This window comes from Cygnus olor, chromosome 19, assembly GCF_009769625.2.
Source record: "Cygnus olor isolate bCygOlo1 chromosome 19, bCygOlo1.pri.v2, whole genome shotgun sequence".
Taxonomy (NCBI): Eukaryota; Metazoa; Chordata; class Aves; order Anseriformes; family Anatidae; genus Cygnus; species Cygnus olor.
In genome coordinates, this window is record NC_049187.1 from 8,224,307 (window position 1) to 8,239,796 (window position 15,490).

Sequence of the window (15,490 nt, forward strand, 5' to 3'; positions counted from 1 at the left end):
CTGCCAGGACCCCTGAGATCACCCAGCAGTACCTGAAGGCACAGCCCTCCTTATTTTATTTTTCCTTTCCCGCACATCACTTTTTAAATTTATTTCCTTTTTTCCCCACATCACCTGCTTTTAATATTTTTTTCCCACATCACTTTTTCTTTTAATTTCTTTTCCATGTCACTTTTTAAACTTTTTTCCCCCTTTCTCTCATTTAAGTTTTCCTTTTCCCCACATCACTTTTTTCTTTTACCCACATCCCTTTTAATTTTCCCTTTTTAAAGCATCACTTTTCCCCCTCTTCTTCTACATCCCCTTCTTTTAATTTTCTTCTTTCCCATCACTTTTTATTCTTTTTTCCTTCCAAATCTTTTTTTCCATCACTTTTTTCCTTTTCCTCCTGCATTCCTTTTTCTTTTCTTTTTATCCCATCGCTTTTTTCCTTCCCCCCACATCTTTCTTTTAATTTTTCTTTTTCCCCTTCACTTCTATTTTTCCTCCCCCCCCACATCCCTTTTTCCTTTTCTCCTTTTCCTATCACTTCGCGTTATTTCCTTTTCCCCTGCATCCATTTTTCTTTTAATTTTTCCCCACTTGCTTTTCTTTTTTTTTCCTTCTCCCCACACCCCTTTTCCTTCCCCCCCCCCAAACCCCCTTCTCCTTTAATTTCCCTTCTCCCCCCACCTCTCCAACCCCCCCCCCCCTCCATCTCCCCTCCCACCACTTCATTTTCCCGTCCCTCGCCCCCGACCCCCCCGGCGCGGGGCGGCGCTGCGCTGCGCGGGGCGGGCGCTGCGGGGCGGTCGCGGCGCTCGCTCCCCCCTGCGCGGGCCCCGGCGCGGAGCCGAGCCGTGCCGAGCCGTTCCGTGCCGAGCCGAGCCGTGCCGCGGAGTTACATTGTTGGGACTTTGCACCAAACTCGCGCCGCCGCCGCCTCGGCTGCGCGCCCCGCCGCCGGTGCGGGGCTGAGCCTTCCTCCTCCTCCCCCTCCTCCTCCTCCCTTGGGTGTTTTTTTCTTTTTTTTTTCCTCTTTTTTTTTTTTCCCCCTCTCCCCTCCCTCCCTTCCCCCTTTCGCTTTGATTTCGCTCCCCGCCCCTGCGCTGTGTGTTTTCCACCAAGCCCCTTGGCATGAGTTAGGCACCAGCGATGGACACCAAACACTTCCTGCCGCTGGGTGAGTTTGGGGCCGAAAAGCTCCTCCATTCCTACCGCGGGGCGAGGGGGGGGGAGGACTTAAAAAAAAAAAAATTTAAATAAAAACATTAAAAAGAAGAGACCGAGCTGCCCCCTCCTTCGCTTCCCCTCCGGTGTCAGCTGCGGGGCTGCGCGCTCGCCTCCGCGGCGTGCTTGCTGCTCGTTTGTTTTGTTCTCATCCTTATTTAATTTTTTTTATTTTTAATTCTTTTTTTTTTTTGGTGAGGCGCAGCCGGGGGGCGGCGGGCCCGGAGCCGAGCCGGGCTGGGCGAGGGGCGCCGGGCGCAAGCGGGATTTTCAAACGGGGCAGCGGGAGCGGGGCAGCCCCCTCCCCACTGCCCCGGGCTGCTGCTGCGGGGGGGGGGGGGGGGGCTGGCAGCTCGCTGCCTTGGCTTTTCTTATTTTTTTTTTTGCTCGTTTCTCCCGGATTTTCTCTTTATTATCCCCTCCCAAGCCCCCCTTTTCTCCCCGGGGTGCGCAGTCGAGCTGGGGGCAGCACCAGCAGGGTCCTGCATCGCCCCTCGCCGCTGGCGCGCTTGGGACCCTGCACGTTTTTCTTTATTTTTTTTTCCTTTTTCTTCCCTGCTTCTTTTTTCTTTTTAAGTTAACATTTTGAGCCCCGTTTCCAGTTGGAGTTTGCCATCGTTTGGGTGACTTGAGTCAAGTCGTGGCTTGCAGGGGCGAATGCCTCCCTGTGCCTGGCTTTTGGGAGAAGTGAGATTGCAGAGCTCGCTGCTCGGGGAGGGGGAAGAAGAAAGTTTTAGCGAAGTTGCCTGGCGCCAAGCCCTTGGCGAGGAGGAAGAGGGGCTGATCCTGCCCCCTCTGCCACTGCTCAGCCCAAGACCCCCAGCCACCGTCCTGACACCCCCCTGGCCCGTGCCGGGGCTCCTCTGGGCTTTAAATCTGTGCACGAGCTTTGTTAGTGTGGTTGTTGTTTTGGGTTGTTGTTGTTTTTTCTTTTTCCTTCCCTCTGAAGAATTGCAGTTTCAGTTGTTCCTTTCTAAGCGCAGCATAAACACATGGAACCAGGGGCTGGCCCCTGCCCTCCTGGCATGTCGGGGGCTTCGGCAGGGAGAGCCTGGCTCCACAGGCTGGTGGGGAGCTGTGTTGTCCCCCCCACCCCCCTACCAAATTGTGGCTATAGGGAGACCCTCATGGGTCTGGCTGTGAGATGGGGAAATGGAGCTGTGTTGACTTATCCTAAGTTGTTGTTTGGGCTCAAGGCATCTCACCTGCAGTCCTGCTGTTAGGGTCAGACGGGTTTGGGCTGGGTCAAACACAGGTGCCTGGAATGATCCCAAACACACCCCCTGAGCAGAAATCACCTGTCCCTGGCCACACTTGGGGGTGGCTGCCTTAACTATTTACACCTCTTTCCAGTCTCTGGTGGAAGAGAGAGCCCCCAGCCTGTGCTGGTGGGGGCAGGATGAGGCCCTGCCTATCTGCTTGCCTTTTCTTCCACACCTGAGCGCTGGTGCGCCGCGGATGCTGGCTCTTGTGCTGTGCTCTTAGTCACGCTGGCTTTGCCGGGGGAGGTGAGGGGGAGCGTGTGTCACCTTGCTGCTGTCTCAGGGAGGGATCCCTTGCGCTGGTGCGGGTGAAAACCCAGCGATTTGTCCGCTCGCCTAGCGGCGTGTGCGTGCGCCCGGTGGGGAGAGGGGGAGGCGGCCGAGCGCGCCGAGCTGCTGGGGGGGGAGCGCCCAAGGGAGCACCCAGGCAGCTGCCCCAGGACAGCTGGGGGTGCTCGGCTTTGCTTTGCTGGCTTGGGAGAGGATTCAGCAGCTCGTGGGAGCTGATTGAAGTGTGTGCAATGGGGGCCTGTGTCTGCTGTGTGTTTGTGCTGCTGCGGGAACGACGCGCAAACTTTATCCGCAGGCCTTTGGTCAAGCGTTGCTTATAAAAAAAAAAAAAAAAAATCGGCTTTGGTTTACGGCCGGGGGATCCTGCAGGTTTGGGAGGGGAGGACTCTGGTGCTGCTTCGAGCACGGGAGGCAGGCAAGGCCTGGCGGCAGGCAGGCAGCTAGTGAGGGTGTCTGGAGCTGGCGGGGCCCCGCTGCCTGCAGGAGGGTGGCTCAGACCCCGCTCCTGGCTCCGCAGGGCACCAGTGGTTTTTCCAGCCCCGTTGGGACTGTGGTGGCTGGAGCTGGCGTGCCCAAGACAAGGGACAGAGAGGGGGATCTCCGGGCTCGTGCTGGTGGTGTGTTCCTGCACGCTGGCACAGGCCTGAGATGGGGAACTGGAGCAAAACGGTGCTGCCCCATCAAAATCTCAGCTCAGTTTGGCCTAAAAAGGATAACCGCGTGGAGGATCCTGGCCAAGCCCTGCCCTTGGTTAGACTCAGATAACCCCGCTGATGTCATGGGTGGAAACGTGGCCAGCGCTGGGCACTTTTAATAGTAGTATCTCATTTTCCTGCTGGTCTCAGGAGCGGGTGGCAGATGCCAGGCAGAGGCTCCGGCGGGGACGGCGTGTCCCCAGGCACCTCCTGCGCTGGGAGCCGTCGCCCTGCGGCTCTGCGCACCGTGGTCTGCACAATCCCACTATTGCTCCCTTCTCCTCTGTGCCTGTTCCCAGGAAAGGGGGGGGGGGGGGGGGTCCTGTGATGGGCAGGGGGAACCCTCCCTGGCTCAGCTTCCTTCCTTCACCCTGCTGTGGCCGGGGGGAGCCTGGGTGCTGTGCAAAACCCAGGGCGGATCGGGGGTGCCTGGGCCGAGACCTCGGTGCGATCCCCCATCCTGCTCCTTTTAGCTGCAGGAATTTATGGCAGGTGAGCAAATCCGTAGGGAGGAAAGAACAGGAACGGTGCAGAAAGCACCACGGCTTGCACGAGCATCCCGTCTGGGCAGGAGGAATCCCCTGCCCCATGCCTGCAGGGTGCTGAGCGGGCCTGCGAGGGTCCCCGAGGGAGCAGGAGGGTGAGGACGGCCGCTTTCTGGTCTCTTGCTGAAGCACAGAGCAGGGCTCGACCTCTCCCAAGTGACACATGCAAAACAAGCTGGGAAGGAATTTTTGTCTTTATCAGGATCTCGGCTGTGACAGTTAAATAAATCCTCGGAGGGTCCGTGAATTTACTCCGCCTCGTCCTGCTGTGTTTGAGAGAGTGTTTGTACTCCTTGTGTTTAGGGCATTTTATTTATTTAAAAGGGAGCGGGGGAGAAAGCCGCAGAATTTTAGTTATTCATTACAAATATTATTATTGGCATTTTGCTCCTGGGGGGGGGGGGGGTTCAAGGGGGGGAATCAAAACATTTCACTGGAAAATACACCCTGCCTTCGTCCCACCCACATCTTGAAGGCGAAAATAAATATTTTCGCAACGGGTTAAAAACCTTTTTGTTGCAGTATTGTTTTCTGGGAGCAGGGGTGGATTCCCATATGCCAGAGTCCTGCTGCACGGCTGAATATTTTCTTTTTATGTTTTTTTCCTTTCTTTTTGTTGTTGATGGTTAAGAAAAACAGCGGAGCTGTCGGCGCCGTGGGGCAGGGGCTTGGGTTTTGGGCCATGCCTCGTGTCACAGCGTGCTCGGTGCTCTGAGCGTCCCCGTGCCTCGGGGGGTGCACGGGGTTCCCACGAGGCTCTAGATGGCCTGAAATCGTGGAATGGTTCCTGCTATAAATGTCCTGAGCCTCTGCTGCCAGAGGTGCTGGGGTAACAGGAGGTGGTGGTGATGCCAAGTGGGTCCCTGCCACCAGCCTGGTGTAACCAAAGCCGCCTCGAAATCGCTGCCGGTGAAGCGCCAGCTCTTGCAGGGCCGTTCCCTGGGAGCTGGGTAACCTAATTGGGCTCTAATTAATCCTGATGGCTGGCTCCGAGCCCCAGCGCCTCTCCCCGTGTCGCAGCCATCGTCGCCTCCCTCAGAGCTGGGTCTTTCCCCGCTGTGCCGCTGGGCAGGGGGGTGCTCGGTGGAGCAGGATCCGGCCCGGCAGCTCCGTAATTGCTTCCTAAAAGGCCCAGGTGGGCTCTCCCAAGTCAGCCCAACTACAAAGCGATAGGGGAGGCAGCCTGGGTGGTTTTATTTTAATTGATTTTGTCAGGAGTAGCTGTGTTTTATTACGTTTAAAGACTAGACTCCGGGATAACTTTGAACGTTTGACACGCACACAAAAAGCAGCTTTCTGACGTTTCCCTCTTTGCTTGTCTCTTATTTTATTTCTCTCTTCTCCTCCTCCTCAAAGCGAAGCGTGTGCCTGGAGGGAGGACAGGGGAGGAGGGAGGAGTGGTTGTGTCTGTCCAAAGGCTGCTCAAACATCAAGGCAGCGCGAAGCAGACGAAATAATATTGCAAATAAGGATTTAAAAAGCCCTACAGAAGGATCCCCGCACATGCCAGCCGGCTCAAACTGCTCGAAGATTTTCAGACAGACGCAATTTAGCCTCGGAAAATGCCCTCTCGTTGTAATGGAAACTGGCTGTGGGAACTTGTCTTTTCTGAGAGTGTTTTGCTCAGAATAAAGCGAAGAAAGTCAGCGAAACAACCTGAGTTTTTATTTTGGGAAGAGGGCGTTTCAAAATGGAGGGTGTTTTCTGAAATAAACAGGGAACGACAGCTCCTGTACGAGAAAGGGAAGAAAGAGTTCAAATTCGGCCCAGACGCTGCTCTCCTCCTTTGAAATCTTGTTTAACGTGGAGTTAAAAAATAATCCTGTTCAAACAGACCACTCATAAGCATGAAATGTGTTTGTTTTTTTTTTATTGTGATCGACAATAACAGTTTCAAGGTTGCAGCTTGGGGCTGTGCTCCTGCCCCCGGCCCTGTTTGTGCCCCGGGAGCGTGTCCTGGGAGCGGGCTGGGAAACTGAGGCAGGCCCCGGGGACTGGCTGCTGCCCCCGAGTGAGGAGGAATTGGGATTGTAGGGCTTTTTGGGGGTTTTGGCACTCGTGGGGATGCCATCGGGGGGTGCTCGTGTGGTCACTTGAAGGTCCCAGCTTTCAGAAGCCAAACCAAGCTGCTTTTTGGGCTGGGAGTAAAGAAAAGCCTCTGCTGGTGATTGGTGTGCGGGCTGGGCGCTCCAAAGCAGTGCGTAAAGAAGAAACACCCCAAATCTTGGTCCTAAGAAGCATCCAGAGCAAGGCTCACGTCCCTTCTTCTCCACTCTTCTCCCAGTAGTGCCCCCGCTGCCCTCCTCCTGTGCGTGACTTCCCTGTGCCCGCTTTTGCGCTGTTGGTGGTGGAAGAATTGACTTTGGTGACCGTTGTGGTGAGATGCCAGCGAGATGATCTGGGCCTGCCGGGGGCTCTCCAAGCCCTGGCGGTGCTGGGTCCATCGGGCGGGTTTTCTGTTGTGTTGTCTGAGTATTTGAGTTGGGGGTCCCGGCTGAACCGTGACCCCTTCGTCGCGTTGAATCGCGTGCGAGATTGCTGCGGAGCGAGGAGGTGAGAGGTGCAGCAGTGCTGGTATTTGTGACCAACAAAATGGTAACGGGATTCCCATCTGGTCGTTGCTTCTTGTGGCCTCCTCTTTTGCAGAGTTTTGGCTTTCTTTGGCTTTTACAGACTTTTAAAAAAAAAAAAAAAAGAGGGGAGCAGGGCAGAGGGAGGTGAGGGGTGCCCCCGGAGCCCCGCTGCCTGCTTGCCTGGAGGTTTACAGCCCCGCTGAGCTCAAGAGCAAATCCTTTGTGCTGGGGCTGCCAGGAACGCATTAGGGACGGATGCCCTGTCTAGTTTCAGCTGGCTGTGTGGCTCTCAGCGCCGAGGCAGAGCCATTTGATTATTGTTTTTCCATTTTTGGCCGACGAGTAAGCGCTGGAAAGTTTTCGCTGTGAACTCTGTGGGCTGCCGCGATACAATTTCGCTGTGGGCAGCGCGTCTCCTACGTACCCATTACCGAGACGGAATGAGGCAATGTCAGCGGTGAAGCAAGAGCGGAAGGAGCGGGGCAGACGGGCTGGCACGGGCGAGCCGAGATGCGTAAGGAGATGCGGAGGTGACGGCGGGAGGCGGGCAGGCTGCGCCCGTGCGGCGGCTGAGACTTGCTCTGAGAGCGGTGGTGGAGGAAGGAAGGAGCAGGGCGATGGAGCGGCAGGAGAGGCCCTGGGGAAAGCTCACAGGGCTGGGGAAGCTGCTACAGATCCGGGGGACTGGTGCAGGCGGCTTGCGGGCGCTGTGGCTTCACCACCCTGCGGCGTGGGGACCCGCGGTTGGGTGGAGGCTCCTGCGAAACAGCACTGAGAGAGAGGCCCCCTTTCCCCACCAGTGCTGGAACACCCCATCCTTTCCCCCCTTCTCCTTTTGGAGCCCCGTTTCTGGCAGAGGAGAGGCTTTATCAGGCAGGGGAAGCTGTGGGCTCAGCCCCCCGGCAGAGGAGCGGTGGCCCCTAACGTGGCTCTGCAGGGCCCGGCTGGCAGTAGATAACGGTGTATCAGCAGCAGGTCGTGCTTGCTCACGCCATGGTGGGGTCGTGCACGGTGTTGGGGTTGCTTTTGGAGCCTCCATCCCCTCCTGGCAACCCGTGGGGCCGGTGGCTCAGAGCTGGGACCCTCCCGGGACACCCAGTCCCTGTGAGGGTGCAGGGAGCTGGGGCGAGTTGGAAGGCGCTGTCTCGGAGCGCTGCACCTGCAGAGCCAGCCCTCCCTTTTGACCTGCACTTGTTCGAGTGTGACTTTCAATTGATCATAAAAACCCAGCGTGGGTCGCAGCGCTTCTGCCCTCCAGCCTGCCGGGCTCCGTCTCTCTGCGCTCGCGTAGCGTGAGGGAGAATTGCCCTCCTGTTCATCCTCCTAATTCCTGATGGGGAACCACTTCTTCCAGGGGCTGCTCCCCCCCCCCCCCCTTGATTTGTAATACGTTAGAGATAGTCACTTAGCATTTTAATTTAATTTTCTCTCTGCTTTTTGATTTTTTTTTTATTAAAACGTTTCAACCCAAGCCGCCAGGGTGGGGAGGGAGGGAGGTGCAGCTCCCTGCTCCATCCCCGCGCAGCCCCCTTGTGCGTGCGTGTGCGTGTGGCTCACAGACAGTGAAATTGCACCCTAGAGTTATAAAGCAATTGTCTAGCTCAGCAGCAGAATGAGCATGAAATGGTGCAGAAAGCAACTAAATAAAATTGGGTAAGGCAGATGCATGAAAATAATGACATCTCTATACCATAGTCAGGCACGCTCTCTCTCTCTTGCACACGCAGATAAACTTTTATAACAGACTTAGCATTTATTTTCTTAGAAACTCTTCTGAAATGGAAACGCGTTGGTTTGCCGTGAGCCCCATGCCCTCTCCCTCGCCTTGGGAAAGGTGTCACTGGGGCCGCCGGGCTGTGCGGCCCCCTCTCCTCCCCGCCGCCTTCCCAGTCCCCTCCTGCTTTTCCCTTTTCTGTTTCCCGAGCAGGATTTTTATGCTCAGTCAAACACTGAAACGATAACCTTTGCAACTTCATTGCCCTTCTGCGGCGGCGCAGGGCTCGGGGAGCGCTGCGAGCGGGTGGCTCCCGGCGGTCACCTGCCCAGTGCGGTGGAAAAGAGTCCAGGAGCATCTCTCCAGGCTCATTCTCGGGCTGTCTCTTCTGATTTCCTCCCTGGGCTGGGTGGAGGCAGCCTGAGGGGGTGGCACTGTGCGGGTGTCGTGTGGGGCTGGGGGACCTGTGTCTCCCTGCAGAAATTTTCCCCGCGGCAGCGTTGTGCTGGGTACGGCTGCGTGAGTGCAGAGCTGGGTTAAAAACACCCCAAATTGGAGGTCTGGACGCATGGGATCTGTCCCTAACTGTCTGCCCCCGTGCTTCCCCTTCTCCTGAGCTCGGTGCTGCCTTCCCTGCTCGCAGGGTCTGTCTCGCTCTGTGCTCAGACGCTGCCCCGGAGCCTTTAACCTCCGCAGAGGCACGTTCCCCCCCATTAGCTCCTGGGAAGCTGATATGTTTCCTGACATTGTCTGACATCTCGCTCCTCCTGCGCCCGCCGAGATTCCTCCCAGGGTGGAAACAAGCTGCTAATCTTCCCACCCAAGAGGCCCTTTACGTGAGATTAAGGCTGCGTCCCCACCTGCCTGCGAACCCGTTCCCTCTCCGCGGGGGAAGTTCAGTCCATCCTTCAAAATTCAGTGCAGCCTTTTGCTGCTGCCAGCGCTCCGACTACGAGCATCCTGCTTGGACGTGATGTCCCCAGGGTCCAAACGTGGCACCGAGGGATGCGTGTGCTCCTGCTCTGTTGGAGGAGGCTTCCCCGCAAGCGCTGCTGCGGTCGGGTGCCGAGGCTGCGCCCCGATTTTGCTACAGGGAAGTGCAGGCTTGCAAAAATCCGTCTGCAGGCATCCATCAGGCCCGGTGTGAAAGGTTAAAGGAATCCAGAGGAAACAGAGCGATGAGCCTGAGAGAAAGGGGTTTCCTGTACCTCCCCGGGCCACCCAGGCTCCCTTCCTGTTAGGGTAAACCTGTCGGAAGGCGAGACTTTCTGCACACCTAAGCAAGTTGCGGGCTGTTGGCCGCGCATCCTGCGGCATTAATGCTCTGTGCCTCTCCCCGGGCGGTTACGGGATGCCTGGCAGCTTTGGGGGAGCATCGAGGTGCTCGACCCCGTGGCGGGGAGCGGAGCTGCGGGATGTGATGCTGGTGCTGAAAGCCGTCCTGCCACCCGTCAGCCCTAAATCCCTTGTCCTAGCAAAGTGTGCCCAGAGCCGCATTAGGACCAGAGGTCGTCGCCGCTGGGGGAAGAGGTCAGGCTGCGGGGACAATTACCTGCAGGCCCCCGTTTAAGCACTTAGGAAGGCTTAGCTGTGATCCCTGCCCGAGATAGCCTGGCCCCAGGCCAGCTGATACCTATTGTTTGCAAAGTCGGAGAGTTTATCCAAACACGCGCCCAAAGCCGGCTCAGAGCATCTGATGGGGGGCAGCGGGGTCTTGCTGCGAGAGATACGGCAACGCAGCGCCCTGCCTGCGGGTTTCCCTGCTGCTTGTAGGGTCGGGAGACGCGGATTTAATCCGTGAGGGTTTTCGGCTGTTGCTTTTCTCATCACTGCTGCTTGCCCTGGTGGGCCGGGTGCTGTGCCATGGGAGCGGGGCATGGAAAACTGGCACCGGTTTCTGCAGCGAGGTTTCAAGGCCTCCAGGTGTGTGCAGGAGATGTTGCAGGGCAGGGATTTCTCGCAGCCAGCCCTGGGTGGCAGATAGCAGCGCCTGTGGGTGGGGAGGCTGCACCTTGCCTCCCCAAATCTCGCCGAACCCCGGCTGATTTATGCCTCCTCCAGCTCCCCTTCTTGGCACCAGGGCATTTGTCCCATGTCCCTTGCTGTCACCAATGTCCCTGGGTGACCTGGTGCAAGTCCCCTGGCTGGGCTTGTCCCCACTGCTCTGCTGTAAGGTTTTGGGAGCAGAGAGACTTCGGTGTGGAGGGCAGGATCTGGCCCTGGGTGGGAATTCCTGGGCTCAGGAATTTTTTTAATTCCCTGGCTGGGAATGAAAGCCCTGCACGGGGAGGGAAGCTTCAGCTGGCGAGGGGGAAGCCGGCCAGCTCCCTGCTTGAACGTACGTCGCAAATTAATAATAGAAGTGACTCTACCAAAAAAAAATGGCACGTTGGCCTGTCTTGTAGTTATCAGCGGGGAAATCACGGGCACGCGAGGGCTCGCAAACAAGCGGTTTAATCCGCAGCCCTATTTCAGAACCAGGGGAAGGAGCCCCCCTCCGTGGGGCTGGGGGCTGCGGGGTCAGCGCTCGGCATCGAGGGGGCTGGGGGTCCCGTCGCCGTGCCTGAGGTCTGGGATTTTTTGTAATTTGCTGACTTTGTTATTAGGACAATAACGCGGCTGGGCCGGGGGAGCAGGAGCTTGTCGTTACCATCTCAGAATGGCGTTGAAGCGCTCGGCGTGACAGCTCGGTATGGGGACGGAATGTTTTCCGAAATTTCAGTGCCTGTTTTGCTGTGGAAAGGTGAAATCCTGAGTGCACCTTGAAGGAGCGCTGGGAGAAAGATTTTTCCATCCGAGCTCTTGGCCCTGTCAGTAGCTGCAGAAGAGGAATGTTATAAGGGGCTATTCATCACTGCAATTATTTTATTAAGAGTACACAGTGTGCTTGGGAGCTGGAAGAGATGGAGCTTTGGGATGTTTTCAGCATTATAAATACTGCTTGATTACATCACCCGGCTTTTAAAAAATGGTATGTGTAGCCCTGGCGAAAGAGGACTCGCAGACAACCTCGGAGAGCGGAGCTGCCTGCGCGCTGCCGGCCCCGCATCCCGGCAGGAGCAGCGGGGAGCGGCACTGCGGGGCTCCCAGCCCACCTGTGTCGTGTGGATCCCCCAAAATCCGGCTCTGGGCACACGCAGAGGCTGCAGCCGGGACCCCAGGCTGCTCTCCGCCAGCCACATCGCACAGCTCACCCCGCGGCTGGGCCGAGAGCTGCCCTCCTCCCTTTGCTCTCCTGCAGCGTGGCCTGAAAAGCTGAACCCTCTGCGCTGGGCAGGGGGTGGGCACTGAGCTGCAGCATCCATATCAATGGGAATCCTGCCTCTAAAGCTTAAAAGGAGGCTTGGCTGCTGCTTTTTTCCTCTCCCATACGCTGCTTTTGCCTCCTGTCTCGGACACCTGCGTGTCGGAGGGGGGTTTCTCCCAGCATCTTCATCCTTCTTCTTTGTGCTTTTTCCCCTGCTTTTGTTGTGCCTGTTTTCCTCCGCAAGTTGCGGCCCTCGTTTGTTAGGGGAGGGCCTCTTGAAGCCTGGAGCCGTTGTGGGGTCACCAAAACGGGTTTCCAGCAATTTCAGCAAACCCAAGCAGCCACCCTCGCTCCGGTGCCGTGTATCCCAGGGGAACTGATCCTGCAGCGGGGACGGGGCACGCTCCCCAGCAGGACCAGGGGCTTGCAGGGCAGGCAGCACGCTGCCCGGAGCTCCACTAGCACAAGCTGTAGGATGCCGGTGCCAGCTCCAAGCCCCCTTTTTCCCTCTCCCGTCTCCGGGTAAGGCAGGCTTTTCCTCCAGCCCCGGCGCTCTTTGCAGAAAGGCTCCATTCAGCTCCGAGGGCACGGGGCCAGCCTGGGAGGGATGGCGATGCCGGGGGGCGCGGGGCTGATCCTGCACCCCGCTGTGCCCCTTCGGAGCAGCTCGGTGCGGGGCAGGCATCGCGGGCGGGGTTTTTTTGGGGCACACCTTTGCCTGCGAGCCGAGCGGTTTCCCCGTGCCTCCCATCTCAGGAGCTGGGCCGTCAATGGAAGCGGTTCGAGGGTGAGAAGTTCCAAATGTGAAAGCCTTTATTGCTGGGTAGAGCTAGGTTTGTTTTGTTTATCATCCATTTACTTGCCTTTGGAGGCATGCCCAGATTTCTCCAATTTTGTGCGTGTGGATGTGTGATTTATTAGGATTCAGGGTTTTTTTTTTTTTTTTCTGCTTTAATTTCACTTCCTCAAACTGACAGGCCCCTCGAACAAACTTCTTTTGGATGATTTCCTCTATCGTTCGAAAGGGATGCCTAAAAATACAGAGAAAATGCTGCGGCACGGGCGACGATCAAAAAAACACACGCTTTGCTGCTGTGACAAGCACCGTCGGTAACAGCGAGAGCTCGGGGGCTAAAAAAATCCCCAAAGGTTTCACTTTGAGGTACCTGGGGCTTCAGACAGCCCGTCAGGGATCGCTGGCTCCGCTCGCTTCTCCGACGATCCCGTGCACACTCGGGCACGTTCGTGGCTTTCCGCATGCGAGCGGCCCATTAAAATAGCCGAGCGTGTCTAAAGCTCTGCCAGCTCGCAGCGTTGGTTTCCTCTCCTCGGTTTGATCTGTTCCGCAGCACTCGGGAAGAAGTGGAGGGGGGGGGAAAAAAAAAGATCCACTTAGGAAACCCTGGGAAACGTAATCGCAGCCTCCGGAAAGCGGGGAGCAGGTGGGCGAGGGGCAGAGCACACTTGTGGCAGCTCCGAGCTCTGTCTGCTGCTTTTGTTCTGCCGGGGATTTTTTTTACGAGCTGGATTTCGCAACGGAGCCCTTGCTTTCGAAATAAAGAGCCGGGTTTTGCCTGGGCGTTCTCCGGGCTGGGCCCTGGGTGTGCTGGCGGCGGGGGGGCCCCCCACAGCAGGGTTTAGGGGTGCAGGAGCAGGGGGGGACCTTCAGAGGTGCCCCGTCCCTCCGTCACCTCGGTGCCTGGCAGCGAAGAGGCTGCGATGAAGGAAAACTTCCTTTCCCCCTGTCCGGACTGTAAAAGCGTGAGAGAGGGAGAAAGAGAGAGAGTTCCCCCAGGGATCGGTGGTGATAAAAAGCCTCTCCTTTGAAAGGCGCCGAGAGAGAAGCAGTGTGGATAATCCTCCAAGGGAAGAAAGGGAGAACACCCCGCTGCCGCGGGGACGGAGGGTGCAGGGGATGGGGCACGTCCTGCGGCTGCAGAGCCGAGGATTTGGGACGGGATGGATGGGGTAGGGGGGCTGGGGTGGGGGCACGGCTCTGCTGCCTCCCCCCCCCTCGCTCAGCCGTGGCAGGAGAGCTCTCGGCCAGACACGCACAAATTTTCTGTCCCCTTTTACCCTTGGCCCTGGGGTTGGAGAAGAGTGGGACGGGGAGGCGCAGCCCTGTGCGAGGACGGGCGTTTGTCCCCGGGACGGGCACCCGAGGGACTAATGCAGCTCCTGGTGGCTTTTTTCCCAGTGACGCGGGGAGGTTCCCAGCGTAAGGCTGGGAACGGGGTTTTGTGGGCTGGCTTGGCCCTGGAGGATCTGGGATGGAAGGAGCTGGTGGTAGCGTGGCCTGCTGCGGTGCTGCGGCTTTTCCCAGGCTGGCTTTTTTTTTTTTTTGCAGTCCCTCCCGTTCCCACGGGGACACGTGGCACAGCTCCCACTGCTGCACGGGAGCACCGAGGTGGGGGCTTTGGGGCTGCCCCCCAGCACCCAGGGTGCCAGAGACACCCTGGGCTCATTGCAGGGGCCGAGAGGACACGGGATGTCCCGAGCATCCCTGGGGACCAGGCTGGGCGAGGAGCACCGTGCCCTGCCCGCACCCCTACGGCACAACCTCCCTCCTGCCCTGGCAGGGTGAAGGCTGGGGGGCTCGGGGGGGCTGCCCGTCTTTCCACAGCCCTTTTTTCCCCCGTCGTCATTTCCTTGGTGCCGACCAGGCGTGGTGCTGAGCCGCTCCGTCACCCGGTCAGCGATGGGCGGTGGAGGCTGCGCCGCCGATCCCGCGCCCGCTCGGCCTCCCGGTCGTCTTTATTGTCGCTGTGGTTGATGATTTATTTCGGGCGGCATCCGCCCCGCCTCGTGACTTGGTTGGGGGGGGAAAAAAAAAATAAAAAAATAGAGCAAACACAAGGGCAGTGCTGCGAGCCGGGGGTTCCCTTCCCTGCGCCCCCAGCCCCCTGGGTGCGAGCAGCGGGGCTGCCCCGGGGGTTTTGCAGAGGGCTGGGGTGAAGGCAGGCACCAGCCCTGCGGTGGGCAGCCCTGTTTGAGCTGGGAGAGCGGCTCAGCGGGGTCGGGCGGGCGGTGGGGTGGCAGCAGCCGTACGTTGTGCCGGGGAGCACGACTGCCACTGCCGTCGGTGGGTTTGGAGGTGGCGGAGATTGGTCTGCTGGCTGACGGCTAGCTGCGCCTGCTGGAAGTGAGGAACGACAGCCCACGGCCAGTGAAATCCTCGTTATACTGGAATTAGGGAGTTTCTGCTTAATAAAAAAAAAAAAAAAACACCAAACCCAGATAAAAGTAGACAGTGACCCCGGGAAGGAAGGCTGCGATGGGTGGTGGTGTGGGCTGAGCTCTCGCCCGGCCCTGCTGCCCTTTCGGATGGGGGCACGGGGCAGGCTCAGCACCTGCACGGTGTCGGAAATGAGGTCCTTGCTGAGAGCTGGGGAGCGGAGCCTGGCTGCTGCTCGCAGGGCTGCAGCTTCGGTGCGACCTTCTTTGTAAGCTGGGCTTTGAATCAGCAGCCCGGGCGAGCCCTGGCAGCATGCGGACGGTGCCACGCTCCCGCACCTGCGCCGGGTTGCGCTCGCTTTGCTTCTGGACGGGGATTTTGGAGAGCATCGGCAGCCTCCTGCTGTCGGAGAATCGCGCGGGGCTGACCGGCGGGGGAGGACAGAGCGTCCTTGTGTGCCGGGAGCCTTTGAGGAACCGGGTGTTAGACAGCGCGTATCGCCTCTCAGGGGCACCTCCTGCCAGCCCGCCCTGCCCAGCTGCTCCTCGCGCTAGCGGCGGCAAAGCGGGGCTGAGGTTTCGCGGGTCAGCCTGGGCTCGTACAGCCTGCAGCCCTCCGTGCCCTGTCCCTTTGGCAAAGCCCACCGCCCTTTGTTTGTACACAGAGGGAGCGGGTGACTCACAAACCCTCGGATGGAAAGGGGATCGGGAAATTAGCTCCCGGCTCTTGTGAAAGACCGAAGCCAACTCGATACCTATAATTAAAGCGGGTGTCAAGGA

General features: G+C 58.1%; 1 protein-coding gene across 1 annotated transcript in view; it reads left to right on the forward strand.

Annotated features, from left to right (window-relative positions):
• Nucleotides 1-750: 750 nt before the first annotated feature.
• RXRA (retinoid X receptor alpha) overlaps nt 751-15,490 on the forward strand; it is a 99,002-nt gene continuing 84,262 nt past the window's right edge. Inside the window, exon 1 of the mRNA XM_040531058.1 lies at nt 751-1,162. Coding sequence (XP_040386992.1) covers nt 1,135-1,162 — 28 coding nt within the window. The 5' untranslated portion in view covers nt 751-1,134. The remainder of the gene's footprint in view (nt 1,163-15,490) is intronic.